Here is a 24527-nt window from a genome sequence, read left to right on the forward strand (position 1 = left end):
CATAACAAGAATATTAAATACACATAAGCACAGAAAATCATTGTTTAATTATACACATATTAAGTGTCTTACATCATCATCAGTCTCGGAAAGTGAATAATGGGAAATTCGAAAACCCTTGAAGTGGATAGAGAATTTCATCTTTTGCAAGAGTCATTTAAATATTATACCAGCATCTGATGTGTGTGTGTAATAAATAAATAAATAAAATAATACAGTTCTTGATAGCAAATTTTTGAAAATGTTGGACATAGACAGTCTATGAAAGAGGTTTATATGGTGAAAAAGAATCTCAATAATTTCTTTAAAATGGCATTCAAATTTCTGGTTGCTTCTGTGTAGTAATTTAGCTATCTTCCAGAGGATTCTATTGTTAACACTGTTAATTGTATAGCAAGGCCAGATTTTTGGTGCGAGTTCATTATAAGTGTGGTGTTCTGAAATGAATCGGCAAGATGAAATTTCTAAATGACATGAGCTATATGTTCAGAGTTATCTCTAATATATGATATGGGATACAAATCCTTTGGGAGCCATCTTTTCTTGGGGAATCAGGAGAAAAACAGCTGGTGATTTTTTCATTGATTTCTGGGTTCTAACCAACTGAAATAGGAAATTTGTTTGATGGTAGAAACTTCTTGTTGAAGACTCATATGACAAACAGACTGATGTCTCTTGTCTATGGTATTATTACAAGCTTACTTGACAGTAGGCTTGTAAAAATATCACATTTCGGAGGGATGTTGAGCTGATATTTGAGGGAGCCATCTGATTTTCTCTTTTTAAGAGGATATCAAGAAAGGATAACTTTCATTTGATTTTCTTTCTATAGTGAATTTGAATCTGGGAATGTTGGTTATTTTTTTTATAAAAAGACATCCAATTCTTGATATGTGTTTTTTTACATCATCGTCACCAAATTCCTGCATTGTACCCTCAAGGGGTGTATAGGATATGATAGTACTATATGAAAAATTTACATCATTACTAACTTCCAATCTACAATTTTCCTCCAAATCAGCCTGTTACTTGTCAAGACTCCGACATTATCAGATCCTATATTTCTATCGTCTAAGGCACTTTGTACCGTATATCAATCCACCTATATCTTGGTCTTCCTCTGGGTCTTTTTCCTGCCAACCTGGCAGAGAACACTTGTTTTGCTAATTTGAATCTGGGAATGTTGGTTATTTTTTTATAAAAAAACATCCAATTCTTGATACGTATTTTTACATCATCACCACCATCATCAAATTCCTGTCTTGTACCCTCAAAGGATGTATAGGATATTATAGTACTACATGGAAAATTTACATCATTACTAACTTCCTATTTACAATTTTCCTCCAAATCAGTCTGTTACTTGTCAAGACTTCGTATTTTGGTGTTCCTCTGGGTCTTTTTCCTGTCAACCTGGCAGAGAACACTTCTTTTGCTAATCTTTCCTCTCCCATTCTGTTTAAGTGACCATACCACCTGAGATTAGCTCTGTTAATGCATTTCTGGATGCTGACAATGTCAAGTTCTTTCCTAATATCCTCGTTTTTAATATGATATTGCTATTGATGCCACCTGTTCATGCTCCTAATCTTTCTCAGGACTCTCATATCTGTGGTCTCTAGTAAAGTGTTTTACTTCTGACCCAGCTCTCAGATCCATAAGTTAAAACTGGTTTGAACACTGTCTTGTATACAGCTAATTTAGTGTTCCGACTAATTTCACTCTTATTCCATATGAATTTATTCAATTGACTTCCTACCAAACCAGCTTGGTGGTTGATTCTGTTGTCTATTTCCATATTTAATTTACCATCTTCACTAAAAATCGTGCCTAAGTAGCTGAAATGTTTTACTTGTTCCACAGGTTCTCCATTCACAACACAGTTGACATTTTCAATGATTCTGCCTATTTTCATTGTCTTTGTCTTTTTATTGCTGACCTTCATACCATATCTATTACAACAGTTATTCAATTTAGTCAGGGAATCTTGCAAACTTGTAGCGGATTTATTTAGAAGTATAACATCGTCTGCATAAAGCAAAGAGCTGAGATTAACATCTCCAATTTTGATATCAGGTTTAATACCACTTTCCTTCATAATATGATCCATATAGATAATGAATAACAGAGGGGTTAGTGTACATCTTTGTCTCACACCAGATTTAATATTAAACCATCTTCCTGTACCTCCTTCAATCCGAACTGCTGATTTACAACTCAAATAAAGATGTGGTGTAAATGGGGGTGGGTGGGGGGAGTATATCTCTTTTTTATATATACCTTATTATTTTCCTTATATCTCTATTTATCTCTTTAATGTATACTGCCTTCTGCACTTGCCTTCTTATTCCTTGAACACCAGAAAATTTATTTGATATGCTGCACCACTGATGCCCATTTTCTAGTAATAAGAAGTGTTAAGTGCATCCAGTAGTTTTCCCGTTACATTCAAATGATCCCCGATTAATTAATATCTGCAGTTGTGGTCTACTATCTATCCTTTACTATCCTTTCTTCTGGGTTCCCACTAATAGGCTCTAATATTTTTTTTCAGAACAGTGCATCAAAGAATTAAATATCAGGGAACACTCTATTAACATTTAAATAACATATTTATTTACCATAAAACAATTCACACTATTATTCCAGTGAAGAAAAATTTGCTTAGTTTAACTTTACATAAAACAATTATGTTAAAATGCACTTTCAATTCATGAAAATCATGTCACATAAATAACCACTCTCTTCCAATACTGAAGCAATAGTACCATTAACAAACAGTTACTTCTTTACTGTTATACACATAAGAATGTCATTATATATAAGAGTTCGATCCTTCAAATAGTAAGATAGTACTCTAGGCAAATGCACTGTAACAAACTGTTACTCTCTAATTGTTACACACATAATCTTCTATAACATTTAAATTCAACCATTAACTCTGTTCAAATTCAGCAGCCTAATCTTAACAGTCCACTATTAGAGTTCTCCTATAATTCACAAAATTGGAAAGATAAAATCAAACTCACTTTAGGGCTGCTACCCACTGCGTATTCTCATTCCCTGGCTTTGAATTTGGAATCCTGTCCTTTTCCTCCAGTATCAGGTTTTCTCTCTTCTTATGACAGCGATAGATTTACTAACGCTTCCGGGACGCTGTCCTCGCGGCACATCAAGCGAAGATTATCGGCTTGAGGAGTATTTGCATGCGCGTTGAACTAATGGAGCAATTCCTTCCCGCTCGAAAATTTCCTCTCTCCAGACAACAGCTCCCGGCGAAGGTTTGACATAAGATCAATGCTTTGCCTGGCGGATCGGTTCCTTTCATCTTTCTTTCAGGCCACTGGTATGACTTCTCCTGAAGGAGTCCTCGATGGCTTACATCCGACGGATAACCGATACTCGACCTTCCGGCCAATGCCTTTTATTCACCTTCTTTCAGAACCCTGCATGAAGACGTGGGACCCCGAATATTTCAGTGCGATCCCTTGTTCTTTCCATGACACTGAACCTTTCTTTGATCTTCTAAAAATTTGTTTCAGGCAAATAGGATTAAACGGAAGTGTGTCAGAAGTTTGTCGGTTCATCTAACACTGCCCTTGAGTGTTTACAGGTGGTTTCACAAACAACCTTCATGTCCTTATACGGAGCTAACATACAAAGTTTTCTGGTGGCAAATTGTTAATGAATTCTAGAATTTTCCTTTTTAGGGCAGAAAGTATAGACAATTCCCATAGGGATTATTTACATTAACAAACTGTTTTAAATAAACATAGACATACAGGTTATTTTTGTAACAAATTTCACTGGGCTTGACTTCTGTTAAAATTGATGTAAGGCTTTCTGGCATTATCAAGCTACATCAAATTTTTACATAAGTATTGCTTGATATAATGCCCATTAAGTGGTATGGTCACTTAAACAGAATGGGCAAGGAAAGATTAACAAAACAAGTGTTCTTCACCAGGTTGGCAGGAAAATGACACAGAGGAAGACCAAGATATAGGTGGATTGATACGGTACATAGTGCCTTAGACGATAGAAATATAAGATTTGATAATGTTGGAGTCTTCACAAGTAACAGACTGATTTGGAGGAAAATTGTAGATAGGAAGTTAGTAATGATGTAAATTTTTCATGTAGTACTATCATTGTAGATAGGAAGTTAATAATGATGTAAATTTTTCATGTAGTACTATCATTGTAGATAGGAAGTTAATAATGATGTAAATTTTTCATGTAGTACTATCATATCCTGTACACCCCTTTAAGCTACATGTCAGGAATTTGATGATGATGATTATCCACCCATTTCCATCTACCAGAAATCTACTTTTTGTAGCCATTTTCCCCAAACAGCAGCAGATCACCCCCCCCCCACCACAGAAATATGGTATTATTAAATGCCAAATGTCAAGAGCCTGCACAATCTATTGCTTATTCAAATCTAGTCTCAAGAAAATTCTATCAAACAAACAAACCTCTCCTCTCAATGGCTACAACCCCACTTCCACCAAAAAAATGTAATCAGCTGTTCTAATTCCACAAGAAAAGATGGCTCTGAAAATATATATAAGTTTGCACCTTAAGTATCTTCAGGACTGAGGCAACTCGTGGTAATGGCGGACCAAGCTCTGATCACTCCTTGTCTTAGTATCTCCCATAATGCAAAGCATATCTCCTTGAGGACATGTATAACGCTATGCATTAAGGGAAGGACCACTACCCAGACCGGTTTCAACCTTTATTATGGTCTCATCACTGGGAGCCAGACCCAGAGGCAGTGATACGAAGGTGGAAGCAACGGAGAAGTCATCTTTACCTATACGAGTTGTCAAAGGTCGAAACCAGTCTGAGTAGTTGCCCTTCCTTTAATGCATAGCATTATACATGTCTGCAAGAAGATGTGCTTTGCATTATGGGAGATACTAAAACAAGTGATGAGAGCTTAGTCCACCTTTACGACGAGTTGCCTCAGTCCTGAAGATACTTCAGGCGCAAACTTTGTTTGTTACACTCGGATAAAGGATTAAACTAAATTTATTATAATTTAACCAAGTGGGGAAAAAACTTTCAACTATATCAAATACCCTGTAATTACAATTTGTCCTACTTCAGGCAAATGGAAATGGAAATGCATTTCAGAACACACGCTTATAAGGAACTCAAAAAAAAACCACCACAAACCCCCTGGAATGAAGCTAAATTAATTACTATACAGAAGCTACCAGAAATATGAACATCTTTTCAAGAAAGTACTGAGGTTTAGGAAACTGGTCAGAAAACTGTATTCCTTGTTATTATTATTTATTTATAATACACATCCATATAAGATCCTAAAAGCATATATAATATTTACCTGGAACTCTTGTGACTGCATGCAAAAAGATACAATTCTCTTGGAACTGCACTCTTTTTGAATTTCCACTATTCACTTTCTAACACTTATGATGGTTTAAGATACGTAAATCAAAATATCTGTATAATTATAATTAATTGAACATTTTTCACTATGCATATGTTTTTTTTGATGAAGTACTTTCTTTCATATAAATATTTCCGGCAATAGTAATAAACACTGACTAGGGCTTTTATGAAGGAAGAGAGTATGTGCATTGTTCTTCCAACTGCACTACTTTTCACATTATTATAAGCTGTAAGTTGGGAAAAAATACTGCACTGAGCTCTTAACCAGGTAACAACATACAGATCAACTGTTAAATTGCATATAAAAGAAGTACAGAAAACAGGAAATAATTTAAATTAACTTACTGTCAGCAACTGGTACAACGATAAGAGCACGATCAATAAATACAGTGTTTGTAAGATGCTGAGCTACTCCCACACTCCACATTTCAGCATATCTTACATAGCACACCTTTGATGATGGTTGTATGATGCAATCACTAGGAAAACATAAAATACATACAGGTAAATTGGAAGTATCACATAATAATAATTATTTAATGTTACAAACCAAAAGTAATTCTGAAAAAGAAAAAAAAAATTCTGATACAAAATTTGATAAAATGCAGATTCGGACAATGCCATTTTATATATATATATACACGCATACACATTAGCCCCCCCCCCCAACCCCCTGAGTTGCGGGCCGATAAGAGCTGTTAAGACAAAAAACGTGACATAAAAACGTTTCAAATTTCAGCTTATCTTTTTATATACATATAGAGTGTGTGTGTGTATATATATATATATATATATATATATATATATATATATATATATATATCAGGGATGAATATTCCTGGTGTGCGATGCTCATCCACGAAATATCAGCATCACCGATATTATATTTTTGCATTTATTCCCGTTTTAGACCCACCCAATTGTTTGCAGACTTCGCGCGATTCCTAAATGTTTCATTGTCCTCTTCACAAGGATAATAAAAACATTAGTGCTTCATGAAGAAGGCACTTTTCACCACATAAACATTGCGTCAGATTCGTTAATAGCTAGGGTGTGCTTTCAAAATGCCATTCGAAAAGATGTAAAGAGGGTGCAGCGTGTCAAATTCTTAGCTTTGCATTATTTTTAAACCACTGAGAAGGCATGACTAGGTGAGCTTAAATTTCAAGCTCATTCAGCACCTAGCGGCTGTGATTGGTTACCGTGTCAACCAATCCAACTGAATGTTGTCATGAGTTGAGAGATTACTATATCCGATGGCTTTATTACAAACAGCTGTTACACATCTTTATTGGAACTGAAAATCGATGTTAGGAGAAAAATGCTAATTGTTTTTTCTTTTGCTTGTGCAGTATAGCATCTGTTGAGGTTGCAAAGTTTTTTAACGGTATAGAGACTTTTTTATTCTAGTCTTCGGAAACAACAGACAGTAAAAAATATCTATTCCTGAATAAAAATGAATATTCTATGTATTATAAGACGTTGGTGATCAACAACAAAATACCAGCATATGTGAGATTGATAAGACAGCTGATCCTAAAAAAAAAAAAACCCGCTGATACCACTAAGAACAGCTGATACTAAAAAAAACCACAGAAAACTAATGAGTGGATTCCTGAAAGTGTGGATAATTCCGATAATGATCGGATGTTATGAGTCTCAGTAAACAAAATAAAATTCTTGGAAAACGGAGTGAAATATACACAAAGCAGAGAAATACACATAACATGTGCAACAAATTTTACGAGATGATTTGCTGCTCCATCAAACCATATTTATTCCTGCAATACTCTCTCTCTCATAATTTTTTTTTTTTTTTTTTAATTATGTCATCATAAATTCACTTATTCATGTTTAGAATTTATAGGATAGTGCTTTTCGCTCTACCCAGCAACTTATAGGACACACATATCACAAATGATAATTATTAATTATTCTTTAACATTAATGAAAGTGTTGCTACTCACACTTATTCCTTCCTATTCTCAAGTCTTATAAATGATGGTCACATATTTTCATCTTTGAGTATTTCAAATATACCAACTAAATATAGCATTCTCCTGCATTGTTGTTTTCTAATCAATCATAAAACAGATTGTTCTCCACTCTATGCAGAAGTATTCAAAGTTATCCTGCGATTAATTGCATTGGACCAATTACGATGAGTGCTGATGCGCTATGCCCTCTCAAAACTTTCATACATCGATAAAATGCAATTCCACGGTCATGGGTGTCCGCGGGGGGGGGGGGGGGGGGGGGGGGGGGGGGGGCGCACCCCCCTGGGATCGATTAAAATTCCACAAATTATAATCGTAAAATTGATTGAGATATGTAATCTTACCCCCTAGACCGGGGGAAATGCTTTGTCTTTAAATTTTATTATGGGTTGGCCTGTTGGGGGGGAGGAATAATAGCCATAGAACACGTGTTCCTGTTTTTAGTTCATCTTTTTCATTTGTGAACAGTCACCGGTTAGTTTTCCCTCTGTCTAGTAAGTTACAGAGTGAAGTGTGAATTGTAAATTTATAGCGAAAGAAATTTAAACAAAAAAATACATTTTTAAAAGATAAGTGTATGTAATTTAATATTATTTTACTTGTTAGTTTTATGATTTTTTTGCTTTTAAACTGAAATAATTTAATTTAGGATTAATTAATTAGTTGATTTTTAATAAAATATGCTGGTCAATTTTTTAATATATGAAATTGTGCTAAAAACTATTAATTCTGAATACCTTTTTCCCTCACAAAAAATTAAAGATCACTAAAATCGATGCAAAATGAAAATAATGTATTTATAGTTTACATCGACAAATAATTACATAAAAAAGCTAAAAGACGTTAATCGATGTAATTATTTGTCTTCAAGCCCCCCCCCCCCCCCCCCTTCCCGGAAAATGGTATTGACAGACACACAAGCACTACTTGTGTGTCTGTCAATACTATTCACTACTGATAAAAGTGGATATTGGATTTAAACATTTTTGGTCCCATATCTAAGGTGGTCTTGCACAGTTAAGGTTTCAACTTATTAGTAATTTCATTGAGCCATGAGATTTTACACGATATTTCTGGTAGTCTGTTTTATAGCATGTAAGCAGCCACCCATCTCAAAAAAAAAAACTAGTTAATAAAATCTTGCTTTAATTTCCGTCATTGTGATTAGCACCGACACTACTTCTGTTTACAAATGTACAGTAAAAACATTGTTTTACTGTATATTTGCCAGACAGTGGGTTAGAATATCACAAAGATCCATGGCAGTACCGTTAAATTGTATATTTTTCTCCTCTGTGTAAAAGCAAGCATGAGTACATTTGGAGAGTTCAGAAATATTAGGCCCATCTCTGAACTCTCCAAATGTACTGTTTATGCTTGCTTTCACAGAAGAGATAAATACACTAACAATTTAACAGTACTGCCATGGATCCTTGCAATATTCCATATGATTTCACTCAGAAATCATATATTAATAAACAAGTCCTTCAAGAATTTGCATTTGGAAGCACTGGTCATATTTGCTGATTTGGCCAAGCCAGATGTTTCCTTTGAATCATTATGATGATGTTCTTTCTCAGACCAGCTTCTTTATATTACTTCAAAATTTGTAATATGATCAGTGTATGGTATTTTTAGGAGTCATCTATAGCACATCATTTCAAATGCCAGAAACCTCTTTTCATCTTCTTTTAAGAAAATCAAAGTTTCACTTCTATATAGGAGTACTGAATTAACTAATGTGTCAATATTACTTTGTGTGTGCATGCATGATTGTAAGCTTGTTGCTTTTGATTCTAACTACAGATGTGCCAAAGAGGAATTTGGCTGAAGCATACTGAACTCATTTCAACGAATCGTTTGAAACAATCATTAAAAATTTATAAAAGAGTATTATTATTATTATTTTTTGTTGTTCAAAACATTTCTTTATAAAATTTAATTATACTTTGGCTGAATATTCAACACTCTGGTCAAACTGCAGAATGAAAAAATATTAAAAATGTAATAACACTTCACCTAATCATATAACCATGTGAAAATAAACGAATGAATGAATGAATAAATCCATATATATGTTACCGCTAAAGTGCGAAAACCGTTAATGTGCACATTACCTAGCTAATCTGCAGATTAACTGATTTGCTCCGTTAACGTGCGGAATCAAGAGTTTTCTGCATTTTACCTAGGTAATGTGCACATTAACGGCTTCCGTATCATTAAAGTTCAAAAGTTTGTTTCTCTCATTTCCTTTCCCTACTCCTTCCCCCCTCTCCCTCCACTTTTAGTTTGGTTTTTTAATAAGTAAACATAATTTTATCATATGTTTTTTTTCTTAATTGTAATAATATTTTAAACCGTTTGATTCCTTGTATTATATTAATTGATTGATGATTGATTCTATCAACTAATTTGTTGATTGTATTAACTTGATTCTTTAGATATCAAAAAATAAATAACATTATCTTAATTTAAGCGTACAGAAACGTTGCTGTTGTTCCAGCAAAGATCTTATTTTCACTTTAACGAGTGCCTAGTAGGTAATGTGCAGATTACCTAGGTAATTTGAGAAATGAAACAATTTTCCTCACATTAACGGATCACCGTAGTTAATCTGCAGAATAACTGATTTCTGCACTTTAGCGGTAACATATATATATATGTATAGAAACTTTGAAAGTTTCAAAAACTGACCAGAGAGATTATAAGAATATAATCCTTGGCATCAAAGTTGCCTTAGCTCTTGCACTCCTTAAAAGACATGGTGCTCTTGAGGTGTCTGTATATTTGCTTTTTATTAGTTATTTTGATTAAGGTTTCACTTGCCTGACAGCTGTTCTGACTGTTGGTTCTCACCAGAGATCAGACAGAAACCTTAAATGACATGAACCTTCATTCAGTAACAAAGCAACTCTATTTCAAAGAACTGTATTTTTCATAAGTGAACAGCAATCAGTGCTTAACGCGTTCATGTTGAGCGATAGTAGCTCTCTTGCCATTACCCTATTTGAGGAGGTGAGAGAAAACACTGTGCCCCGTGGATATTTTGTGCTTGCATTTCGACAGATGCTATTGTGACAGTTTTCTTTATTTGGTTAATTGTAACCAATGCTGCAGAGAAGACGGGGGAGGGGAGAGGAACAATGTTTGGTTTAGGATATATTAGAAAACGGTAACGAAGGAGAATGGTTTATTTTGTTGATATATTTGAATTATTAAAAGGTGTAAATATGTGAATCATCATTAATAAGCCATGTAAGAATGGGAAATGTAAAAGAAAGAACAAGTGTGAGTAGAAATACTTTAATGACAACTGAATTATTAATCATTAATGTTTGTGATATTATGTGTGTCCTATAAGTTGCTGGGTGGAACAAGCAGCATGCGACCATCTAAATTCTAAAAATGTATAAGTGAATTTACAATAGCATAATTAAAAAAAACTTATGAGGAGAGGGAAAGAGATTTGTTTGTAAAGCATAAATAATAAACAACTACTGTCTACATTTGGTAGTTCAGTAAATAACTATAGGGAGGGACTAATCTAATATAATGATGATCAGATGATTCATTTATGTATGGCAGGAATACATGTAAGTTGATGAAGCAGCAAATCATAATGTAAAATTTAATGTGCTAATTTTTTCTACATTTTGAATGTGCTCATTATTTGTAATTTTTTTCTCTTTTTTATTTATTTATATTTTGCTATGTTTTATATGAATTTTCTTTTGTTTACTGACTATTAGTACACATTTTACACAGTAACAGGATTCATAATTTCCAATCATCAGAATTATCCACCCTTTTTAGTATCCTACATTCATTGCCGCCCCTCCCCGTGTAATCTCCCCCCCCTTTTTTTTTTTTATCAGCAGCTCTTCTGTTGCAGCTCTCTCTTTGCTGAGATAATAGAAATCTCACATATGCTAGTATTTTGTTGTCGATCAACTGCAGCTTATAATACATAGAAGTATTCATTTTTATTCAGGAATATATAAATTTTTACTATATTTGTTGTTTCCAAAGACTGAAAATAAAAATGTTCTTATACTGTGAAAAACATTCCAACCTCAACAGATGCTATGCTGCAGAAGCAAGAAGTTTTGTTTATCACTAAATATAATACGGAGACATTTACATTCTATGAACTATATTTAGCAACAATTAGTGTAATTAGAGACAACTGGAATGACACTAATAATGGAAAAACACTCCCTTCTCACAGACTATGTTGCATGTATGCATGCAAGTAAAACAGATTTATTGTAGCACTAAACACATTTGCCTTAACACCCTCTTTCGAAATTTCAGTTCCAGAAAATATGTATAACAGCTGTTTATAATGCAGTCATTAGCTGCAGAAAGCACAATTTATTCTCTATTAATTTTTGAATAACAGCTTTACACATATATGAGAAAACTAAATACAATTTATTACTCCTATAAGGGTCAAAGCTGTATAACTGAGAGGAGACCTCCACATAGCCTTTAAAGGAATGCGGAGAACCGACCAGGGCTTCTGACCTAATGTCCAATCCTCATCTTCTCGTGGTGCACCCTGTTGGGTATCTACTTTGATACTGAACGAACGAGAATGGGCTGGCAATTTGGGATTTAGCGGACCAAATTGTATTCTTATTGGTTAAACCAAAATAAAAAATGATGGTACAACATGACAAAATTTCATGCCGGCTGGGGCGTCGCCCGGTTAAACAAGGCCCCCGTTGTTTTCGCCAGGGAACCAGGGCAAACAGCGAAAAGTCAGCTACTGGAACAAATCTGAAAACAAACCCCAACTCAACATCAGCAGAGTTAAAGATCGGTACTATCAACGTAAGAAGCCTGAATGGCAAAGAAATGGAGCCAGCTGAGGAATTAGATAAGTACCTGATCGACATAATAGGGGTGACTGAAACAAAAAAGACCAAAACTGGTGAGATCTTTCTGAGCAATAAATACAAAATGTTATATTCAGGCAATGACAATCAAGGAAAAGGAGTAGCCATAGTATTCAACACAAAATATGAGGCTAATCTTCTTCAATGGCAGTCAGTCTCAAGTAGAGTAATGTGGGCAAATATGAGAATAGGGAACTGGACAATGAGACTTATTTGTGCCTATGGTCTCACAGAAGGTTCTACTAAAGTAGAAGTGGAGGAATTTTTTGATGCTTTAGAAAAAGCAACTGACACAATGAAAAAGGAAAAGTTGGTCCTTGTTGGGGATCTAAATAGCAGAGTAGGAAACGATTGTGAGACATACAAAAATATTTTGGGAAAATTTTGAGAAAAGAGCAAAGCTAATAATAATGGCAAATATCTGTTGGATTTCTGCTCAGGACATGGACTGGTTATTACTAACACATGTTCCAACATAAAAATGTGCACAAATTCACATGGAGAGAAGAGGCTAGGAATAAGAAAAGTCTCATTGACTATGTTATTGTTGATAGTGATGTTTTCTCCCTGGTGCAGGACACCAGAGTGTACAGAGGATTTGAAATTGGAAGTGATCACTATTTAGTCTTGAGCAGGATAAAATTGAATTTCATATTGAAAAGAATAACATGTAAGAAAGTTTTAAAGCGAATAAAAGTTGAGCAGTTCTCAGATGTGAACTGTAGACTAAAATACAGAAAGATTATTGAAAAGAAAATGAAAGAGTTTGAGAACAGGAATCAAATCTTGGAGATTCAGTGGCAAACTCTGAAGAAAACATTGACTGATTCTGCCAGAGAGGCATGTGGTGAGGTTGTGTGCAAGGATAAAAAAATCAGAACTCCCTGGTGGACACAGGAAGTTAAAGAGGCAGTGAAGGAAAAGAAGAAAGCATATCAAAAGTTCATGGCAAATAAGTCAGCTTTTACTCTTACAGAATACAGAGACAAATGTAAGAAAGCTAAACAGTGTGTAAAACTAGCTAAACAAAAGTCATGGGAGGACTTTGGCAAGAATATAGAAAATAAATATCAAGAAGGTGACAAAATATTATGGAGGTTGTTGAAGAAGCTTAGGAATGGAGGAAAGAGTGCTGTAAAAGGAGTTAGAGATGATAAAGGTGACATGAAAACAGGAGAAAAAGATATCCTTGAAGTATGGAGTAATTACTTTGAAAAACTGCTAAATGAAACAAGCAGTGATGACAGCACAGTGATAAAAAACACTGACCAGGCATGCAGTAAGGAATACATATCCATACTTGAAGTAGAAAAAGCTATTTTTTCTACCTTTCCACATTTCAAAGGCTGCCTTTCCACATTTCAAAGGCTTGAAATGTGGAAAGGCAGCAGGAGTAGATGATATTCGACCAGAAATGCTGAAGTATGTTGAAGTATAAAAGTCTTACAGTGGCTGCACTGCATAGTTCGGAAAGCCTGGACAGAGGGACGAATTCCCGATGATTGGAGTAGAGCTCTCATAGTACCCATACATAAAAAGGGAAATAAAACTGAATGCGAGAATTACAGAGGTATTTCCCTACTGAGTGTTCCTGGCAAGATCTATGCAAGTATACTTGAGAAACAGTTGAGAAGAATTGTGGAAAAGCTTGGTGAAGAACAAGCTGGATTCAGGCCAAATAGAGGCTGTCAGGATCAGATCTTCACTTTACGACAAATAGTCGAGAAAGCATGGGAATATAACAAAGATCTGTATTTAAGTTTTGTCGATTTGCAAAAGGCATATGACAAGGTGCCAAGAGAGAAGCTATTCAATACGCTGCAGTTATATGGTGTCAATGGGGCATTATATCGAGCAATACTTAGTCTTTATTTGAGTTGCAAGTCAGTAGTTAGAATTGAAGGAAGTACAGGAAGATGGTTTAATGTTAAATCTGGTGTGAGACAAGGATGTACATTATCTATATGGATCACATTATGAAGGAATGTGGTATTAAACCTGATATCAAAATTGGAGATGTTAATGTCAGCTCTTTGCTTTATGCGGATGATGTTATACTTCTAAATAAATCCGTTACAAGTCTGCAAGATTCTCTGACTAAATTGAATAGCTGTTGTAACAGATATGGTATGAAGGTCAGCAATAAAAAGACAAAGACAATGAAAATAGGCAGAATCATTGAAAATGTCAACTGTGTTGTGAATGGAGAACCTGTGGAACAAGTAAAACATTTCAGCTACTTAGGCACGATTTTTACTGAAGATGGTAAATTAAATACAGAAATAGACAACAGAATCAGCAAAGCTGGTATGGTGGGAAGTCAATTGAATAAATTCATATGGAATAAGAAAGAAATTAGTCGGAACACTAAATTAGCTGTATACAAGATAGTGTTCAAACCAGTTTTAACTTATGGATCTGAGAGCTGGGTCAGAAGTAAAACACTTGACCAAAGACTAGAGACCGCAGATATGAGAGTCCTGAGAAAGATTAGAGGCGTGAACAGATGGCATCAATGGCAATATCATATTAAAAATGAGGATATTAGGAAAGAACTTGACATTGTCAGCATCCAGGAATGCGTTAGCAGAGCTAATCTTAGGTGGTATGGTCACTTAAATAGAATGGGAGAGGAAAGATTAGCAAAACAAGTGTTCTCTGCCAGGTTGGCAGGAAAACGACCCAGAGGAAGACCAAGATATAGGTGGATTGATACGGTACAAAGTGCCTTAGACGATAGAAATATAAGATCTGATAATGTTGGAGTCTTGACAAGTAACAGACTGATTTGGAGGAAAATTGTAGATAGGAAGTTAGTAATGATGTAATTTTTTCATGTAGTACTGTCATATCCTGTACACCCCTTGAGGGTACATGGCAGGAATTTGATGATGATGATGTATTTTGTTCAATATATCATGAGCTTCTTTCAGAATTTAAATATTGTTACCAGTTTTTTGAAATTGGTAACAACTTTTAAATTCTGAAACCTGTCAAAGGTCCACAATGGCTGTACAACATCTTTTGGACAGATGAAGCACATTTGTTGTTGCATGGGACAGTTAATATGCATACACAACGAAAAATATGCTTCATCCGTCCAGAAGATGTTGGACAGCCAATATGGATCTTCTGCGACTTTTGATTTCCTCCCTCTTAGTGATATCACTTGGTAAACAGCTGATGAAGAGATTTCAGATTGTATGGACGTTTTTGCTATGCCTGTGTTTCTTGCAGCTTCCAGTGCACTGCTTACACCACTTGTTAATTGTGCCGCTAGGGCATTCATTTGCGATAATACAACAATGGTACGGGCTTTGCATAATACTGGTCTGCCAGTGCAATGGTGGTCTGACAAATATCCAGTTTCCTTGAAAAGGAAACTGGACATTTTTCAGAGTGATAGGACCTTGACCTTTGTTCATTCTTTTCTGCATTCTCAACTTTTGTAAAGCTTCCACTATCAATTCCCCACTTAGAAAAAACAACTACACTAACAACGCCTTATCCACCAATGTAAGTATCACAGCACAATTTTTTTTTTCCCCACAAAAATAATTCTGTTTGTCCCAATGACTGGGAATTAGCATGCATTCATTACGAGCTGTGAGCAGCACACCCTGCATTTTATATAACCCTCATTTGCAAATGAGGCATGTGGTACAGCAGCCTCCATTAGTGAAAATTTGAACTAAATTTTTCTCCTTGCAAAAAAAATCCCCCTCCTTACGATTAACTTTCATGCAAACAGTACTCTAATATACCAATTTTTCTGATTTTTATGAATTATTGAAATATTTCAAGACTTATGAGACACCCTGTATGTAACTTGAAATCAGTTTTAATTACATTTGAGATATTCAAGATCATCAAGACCATTCACAAACACTAATTTTACAAATAAAATTCTATTAACATGCTTATAAGTGTTGTGAAAATGTTTTGAAATAAATAAAAAAAAGAAATAGTTTTGCTGCTGTAAATGAAGAAGTGAATTTATTAACAGATGAGACAAAATTTAAAGATGAAAAGGAAAAAATTAAAAAACAAACAAAAAAAATGAGTAACGAAGTTTCACAATCTAACAATGAGATTATATTACATGGGAAAGAAAATTTGGCTGTGAATACTTTTAATGTCATTTGCGATAAGATAATTTTGGAAATTAATGAGAGAACAAAAAGCTATTTCAACATATTAGATATGTTTGACATTTTTTTGAAGAAAGATATAGATCAAGACAAGTACAAGACTAGTATTAATAAAATTTTACAAACTTATGGGACTGATATTGATCCAGAAAAATTTACTGATGAAGTAAAGCAATTTTTAATAATGATAAAGGAAGAAAATTCTTCAATCAAAAATATGTACAAATTTATAAATGATGGATTAAGGTCTACTTTTCTGAACGTAGAAACAATTTTAAAAATATTTTTGACAATGCCTATTTCAAATGCAAGTGCCGAACGCTCATTTTCAGTGTTGAAACGAATAAAAAATTATTTAAGAAGCAACTTGCACCAAAATAAAACAAACGAACTGTTGTTATTATGCACTGAATCAGATGTAATGGACTCGATTAATTATGATGACATTATAGATATATTTGTTAAAACCCAAGCCAAAAAAAACTTTTAGTTATTAATTTTTTTATTTAAATTTGAACTGATTTATTTTTATACTTTTTTTTAAAATGCAAATATATGTATACCAATGTTGTATTGTATTGTGTTACTAAAATGAGTTATTATGGAAATGTTGACTTTTATTTTCAATAAACTAAAAAAATGCTTATTTTTGAAGCCTCATAATGATGTTGTGCCTAGGGCCTCCAAAAGTATAAATGCAGCCCTGTCCAGAACCTTGACAACAATTAATGATATACTGATCAAATCATAATTTGCTATATCAGTCTTGGAGCTTCCTTTATGCAATGGAACTATTTCCCCCCTCTTTCCACCCACTTGGGACTAACCAAGAGCCGAGACAGATTAAACAATGTGGTCAAAGACACCAATGATTCCCTAGCAGTATCACGTAAAACTCGAGCTGGTATACCATCTAATCCCAAGATGTATTCACATTAAGGTTCTGTAATATGCTATGCACCTCCATTTCATTTACCTCAGCTCCCATATGTCTTTGCCTCTCTTGTTACTGCAATATCTCCACATGGATGACATACTCTTGCAAGATGTTCACTTAGTAATTCTAGTATCTCGATTGATTCAATTACCTCATTACTATTGGCATTCACTGAAATCATTCTGCCATAAACATTCTTTCTTATACTTGCAACATATAAAAAAAAAAAAAACTGTTTGGGATTATCTTTGACTTGCGCTTCTAATTTCCTTTCATACTCTGCCCGCTGGTCACCTTTCTCCTTGAATTCTCTCCACAATTTTTTTTTTGTAGTTCCATCTTAATGATGATATTCATTTATTAACTTCCACTTGATTTACTCTCCTGACTCTAGATATGAGTCTGCCATTCCTTCCCCCCAAACACTCTTTTATCGCTTCCCATGCACTATCAATATCCAGTGTTGGAGTTTCACCTGCTATGGCACTGATCCAAGCTTGTTAAGATCTCCTTAACTTGTTCTACTTATCAGCCCTGTAATTCCACATATATCCTTTAACTTAAAATTCCATACATGCAGCCACCTCCCAGGTCAAGACTATATGAATATGATAATGCTCACCAATTGGCTGCAATGTGGTTATACTGGCTGATTATAGTCAAATTCTCAGATGCAATTACTAGATCTAGCACTCTCAAACCCCTAGCATATTCCATCACATGCTGTCTCAAGTAATTATTCCTTAGTAACTGAATAAATTCCTGTCTCGTTTCCTTCCTTCCATGTGTCGTCTCCTGCTTCCAATATATGTTCCCATAGTTGAAATTTCTCCTGTAATAATTACTCGCCATCCACTCATTGAGCCAATTTGCCGATGCATACTATTCCTATAATCTTTTTCAGAGTTTCCCAAAGTGTGGGTAGCAAGCTGATTTTGGGTGGGTCACATTAAATATTAAAATATGAGAGTAGTTTACATGCCCATTAGGAGAGTTTCACTCATTGAGAATCGTCAGATGAACAATTCAAAGTCGATTTAGTTAAACATCACATGAGAATTACTATTTCTGTCTCATTTCTCTCAGCTTGCAGATCTATATCAAATTTTGAATTGTTTATCAATCAACTCTCGATAGCAATTACACTTTGCTATTGCACATAGCTCAAAAACGTAAGCGAGTAGACAAACAGGTCAAGGCATGCTCAATCGAACGAACTTGTGACAACATGTTGCGACGTACTTAATATAGTTCCACACTGTCACAGGTTAATAAATTTATTAACCTGTGACAATAAAGCGATATTTTTTATTCAATCCCCCTTGGTTTTAAAATATGCATTAGAAGTGAGTGGGTCATGAAAAATTACCATTTTCGAAAGTGGGTCTTGACCCATAAAAGTTTGGGAAGCATTGATCTTTTTCATCCCCTGCTTTATAGAAGCATCCAATTCTGTTTTGTTCTGATGGCCTCTATATCACACCGATAGTGTCAAATGCTATTTTCACTGGCCTGCAGTTGAACTTCTATTCTCTTTGGTTGCAGTTCACTGGCTGTCATCAATAACAAACTATATCCGTCACATTCTATCCCACTAACTATATCTTTTTTTAACCATGTCTCACTAATGCCAATAACCTCTGGCCAAGGATGACCTAACTAATGCCACAAACTCCTCCCCCTTGTTCCGAATGCTCCTGACATTAGTGTACATAAAGTGCAAAGGCCCCTTTAACTATCCCATTCTGGTTTGTTACCAGTGGTACTAATTTATGCATTTTATGCACATTACACTCAAATGCCTCGATGATATCTGCATATTCACTCAATAGCTTTCCTCTAAAAGCTCTATTTTCCCTGATTTTGCACAGCAACTTTAACTTCATTCAACAACACATGTTGAGAATGCAGACGATTAGAACACAAAAATTACTAGAAATATGTAGTAAAATAATGAAATATGGACGTTTTATACGTGATGCAGCCAATGGTCAGGGGGTTACAATATTATTATTACGGGCGACTCCAGGGAGTCCTTAGACTCATCGAGGGAGGCCCTAAACATCATGTCCACACAACTATATGACATTCTCACATTATCTATCATACCTTGCTTTGAACTCACTCACCATCCTAGTACTCACAACAGACTCTGGCAGCTTATTCCACTCATTTACCACTCCAAAAGTAAAGAACCCAGCTCTAACACCCTTGCTAACCACACTCTTGCCCAGCTTCCATAGGCGTCCCCTAGTTCTCCCACCACCAGTCCTGATCTCAAAAATATCCTCTGAATTAATCCTATAGAAACCCTTCAGCAATTTGAATGTCTCAATCATATCTCTTCTCTTCTCAATCATACCTTTTCCACCTATCAACAAATATACTAATATAAATTCCCATTTTTATTGATGAAAGTCAACCATCCTCATGGATAATGAAGCTGAAGGTTCAAATTTAACTACAGTACAGTCTGATAATGAATTTCAAGCATATATTATTATTTTCAGAATTTTTAATTTAGCGATGTAAATATACATCTATGGGATTCTGGGTTCACGTGCGACTGATGTATATTTACATCAACAGGACTCAAGGTGTTAATGAAGTTATACTCAAAACAATTCCACTGAAAATTCAACGTTACATCAATATATTGATGAAAGAGAATGTAATCAGAAACTGTTTTTAATTCCCTACATTCACATCACAGGTCTTGCCATTCTTGTTATATGATTTATAACTACTGATATCTCAAAAACAGACATGCAAAAACCGAAAGTATAATACATCAGCTGTAACAGAAAGTTTGAAAGCTATAATTTCAAATGTCTTTGAGGTGACAACAGAAAGAGGACATATCTAACATGCTTCAATCTGAAGACTGCATTTCACAGTTCACTGGGACTTCAATTATGCAGACTTTTTCTACATTTTTAAATTAATCAAACAATCAAATCAAATTTTAAAAACTTACTCTGCAGGATAAAGTTTTATTTCATCAATTTTCCCAAGGAATCCAAAGAGAGTTGACATTTGTTCCAAAGTTGCTATAGGTGCCACATTGGTGACCTGCACAACATGTGTATTCAGTGACAATGTCATTCTGAAAATTTCCTACAGAAATAACAAAATTAAAGATTTCATTACATAAAAAATACAATATTAAAAGAAAAAAAAATTGAGAATTATCATCCCTCTTCCTTACATAATAATAATAATAAAAAAAATCAATGGAAATTTTAAAATCCACTCAATTTTGACACGAATGAATTAATCATTACATCATATATGGGCAAAAATATTCAGCATTTCTGAAAATACGAGTATGCAAAATACATTTTCAGCACTTTGTATAGTTTTTTTTTTTAAAGGGATGCATAATTATTATATGATGTATTGTGCAATTCATTTGACAAACCTTGCAGTGCCCAATTGTTAGAACCCTCAAGATTCATAGGACCAATGCCCAGAACTTTGATCTCCTAGCTAGATTTCAATGGGGACAACCTTTGCCATCAAAATGGAGTCCTATCTGATCACATGAAAGATCTTATATTCCTTAACCCCAATTTTCAACCATACAGATTTCCCTTTTTTTGGACAAATGTACTTCACACTTCTACAGCTGCTAACTATACAAATTCCAAACCTGTCCAAACATGGAATACTGCTCACCCATTTGGAGCAGTGCAGTGAAATCCTTCCTAAGATTACTTAATGCTATCCAGAAGAGAGCAATCTACTTCAATCCCTTTCTCTCACAGACCTTCAGTTTCAGCCTTATGACTGTTCTATAGATACTTTCATATGCTCTGTGGAAATGGTCACTATCATTCCTCCACTTTTTCCCAAAGAACAAAAGCTGCTACTAACCAACACCCATTTACTGTCAAGCCAAAACTCAAACTAACTTCTCTGCCTTCTTTTTCATTCCATCGACCTATATTCTTTGGAAAAACCTCTCCCACTCTACCTTTCCCTAAGAAAACAACTTTCAGCTGTTCAAAAAAAAAAAAAACATTAATAGATTCTCCTTTTTTCTTACTCTCTTGCCCACATACAGACACTGATATGCTATAGGCCTCTCGAACTTTCATGGGTGTGTCAGATAAAAAAAATTATTAACTGCAGCGGACACATAATATATACTTGTACATTATTAGAAGTACAAAAATTCAGTTGCCAAGTTATTAAGCACAGCAACCTAATAGCAAGTAATATCTACTTTAGCCCTCAGAATAGGCTCAACTTATTAAACCATAAGATGGGAGCATTCAAGATGGATGCTATCCAATGTATATGTGATTGCATTCTGCAGATGTTTCCAATTGTGCTAGAGTAACTTCCTGTTGTAAAAATTTTAATCCACCTCATCCCAGTTTATGGCTCACTTAACTGGGAATATGTACCAATATTGACTGGCAGACGGATGACACTCAAAACACTTAAGTTAGTAGTGGGAGTGCAAGTAGCTAGTAACTGAGCAGGCTACATGCAGTAGAGTAATCTGCAATAACAATCCAATATAGTAGGATCTGACCAACTACAGCCAGGGGGCTTGATCCAGTTCACCACCTATTATCATACAACTTGTGAGCTAATTATGGTTTTTAAGAAAATTTTGTGACAGAATCAAGAAATTCCTGTTTTTTCAGTATCCACAGAGTATTCTTAACATGATGCAGTCTTTGCCTGTGTCTAGTGCCACTTGCAACTCACATTACTAACTTAAAGGTTTTGAGAGTCATGCGTCTGTCAGTGAATACTGATATATATTTCGTTCTATTTATATTTGGCAGCTCAAAATAATTTTCTTAGATGAAATGTATACAATACCATTATAGATCAGCCTTATCTGATGAGCAATTGCAATCGATTCTGATGACTGGAAACACTAACTTTGAATTCCAATTAAGCAAAACTGTTTCTTAAAGATTCCATACTTTTCACTAATTTCCCATAATTTGTACATAATTATACTCTGTAATTTTCAATTTAAAAACTGCATAAATTTTGTTTTTCATGTTATATATAAGTAGATGATATCCCCAATTTTACCTCTGGTCTGCAAAGTGTAAAATATTTCTATCTGAAAGTTCTCAGAAAATGTTTTCCAATCCATATTGTATTATTACTATTATTATTATTAGCGTATGGGCATCTCCACAGAAACCGAAGACTCATTGCGGGAAATATTGATACATATTTCTTTATATTTATATTTGGTAGCTCAAAAAACACATTTTCTTAGATGAAATGTATACAATACCATTATAGATTAGCCTCATCTGATGAGCAATTGCAATCAATTCTGATGACTGGAAACACTAACTTTGAATCCCAATTAAACAAAACTGTTTCTTAAAAATTTCCATACTTTTCACTAATTTCCTATAATTATACTCTGTAATTTTCAATTTAAAAACTGCATAAATTTTGTTTTTCATGTTATATATAAGTAGATGATATCCCCTATTTTACTTCTGATCTGCAAAGTGTAAAATATTTGCTATCTGGCAGTTCTCAGAAAATGTTTTCCAATCCAAATAGCATTATTATTATTATTATTGTTATTAACGTATGGGCATCTCCACAGAGGCCGAAGACTCATTGCAGGAGACACAAACAATCCACACAATCTGTCATACCTTTACTTGAATCCACTAACAGATAAAGCACTCAATTGACTCTAGAAACCCATTCCACTCATTCACAACTCTCCAAGCAAAAATGTAGTCCTCACATGCCCCTACAAAACCACACCTTTATTCAACTTTCAGAGATGACCTCTTGTTATAGCTTCTCTAGCCAAGTACTGAACCATTTCCCATGCATCAATCCTATAAAACCCTTCGAGTAACTTAAATGTTTGTATCACCAACACCCTATTTTTCTCCTATCAACCAACTTCTGCATTCCACAGACTGTCTTGGTCGCTCAACTCTGAATCTTCTTCACCATTTCCTCATCCCCAAGAAACCCAGGAGACCAGACCTGAGCACAGTAATCCAGGTCTGGATGTATCAAGGCCTTATAAAGGGACATAACTTCCTTATCTCTACTTGTTAGTGTGTTCTCCAACAGCCAAGTAATCTTATAAGCTACCTTAGCAATATGTTGTCTAAACTTTAACTCTGTTTATCTACCACGTCCTAAATCTCTAGCTTCATCCATTTCCTGGAGTATAGTTCCATCGACATGGTATGCAGCTTGTTATTTATCCCAAAATACATAATTTACATTTCTTCACATTAAACTGACACTGGTTTTCTTTTGCCAATACTGACAGCCTATTTAAATCACCCTGCAAGCTTCCAACATCACCTTGACTATTACTCCACCTAATTTCAAATCATCAGCAAACAACTGAATATTTCCTTTCAGGTTATTTCTATATTATTTATATACAAATTAAATAGTAGTGGTCCTGGTACCAAATCTTGTGGCACACCACTAGTCACCTCCTTTCACTTGGATTCTGCTCTTCCATATACCACTTTTTGATATCTGTTCAGCAGCCACCCTTATCCACATAACCAGTGTCGTATTTATCCCCATTTGTTCTAATTTGCTCCATATGGTATTCTCTCAAATATCCTTGCAAAATCCAGCAGAAACATCCTGTAGTCATTTCCTTAATCAAACGCAGTATCACTCTATTATAAAAAGTTAATAAATTACTAAGGCATGCCCGTGTCTTCACAAAGTCCTGATGCCCCTCATACAGTATCCCATTCTTCAATTCTCTTTTTGACCAATTTTTTCAGTTCTTTTACCAACACTCCTGAGATACTGATTCTATAATATGCTACTGCAGTTTTAGAACCTCCCTTATACACAGGAATTATTCTATCCTCTTTCCACTCCCTTGGATCTCTACCAGAACTGAGACTTAAATCAGTCTGTCACATATGATGGTGGGTCTGGAAAGTTCTGATAAACACCTAGAACAAAATGATATTGAAGCACAACTGATATAACCACAAGAAAGAACATACTAATTGCAAAGTTATGCTATTAGTATGTTCATATTATTATTATTTTTAAGAGAGACTCTAGAGAGTCAGGGACTCATCAAGGGAGGCCAATACTACATGCACCAGCTATCATA

The 24527-nt window shown here is 34.7% G+C and overlaps 1 protein-coding gene across 3 annotated transcripts in view; it reads right to left on the bottom strand.

Moving 5' to 3' along the window:
• LOC150095597 (uncharacterized) overlaps positions 1-24527 on the bottom strand; it is a 215988-nt gene that overhangs the window by 164738 nt on the left and 26723 nt on the right. For all 3 annotated transcript variants that reach the window (XM_090410058.1, XM_090410056.1, XM_090410057.1), the window contains exons 2-3: positions 20391-20530; positions 5773-5906 (exon numbers count right to left, since the gene is read on the bottom strand). In XM_090410058.1, coding sequence (XP_090266184.1) covers positions 5773-5906; positions 20391-20518 — 262 coding nt within the window. In that variant the 5' untranslated portion in view covers positions 20519-20530. The remainder of the gene's footprint in view (positions 1-5772; positions 5907-20390; positions 20531-24527) is intronic.

This window comes from Typopeltis vanoorti, chromosome 20, assembly GCF_054136105.1.
Source record: "Typopeltis vanoorti isolate ZY-2024b chromosome 20, IOZ_Tvanoo_1.0, whole genome shotgun sequence".
Classification (NCBI taxonomy): Eukaryota; Metazoa; Arthropoda; class Arachnida; order Uropygi; family Thelyphonidae; genus Typopeltis; species Typopeltis vanoorti.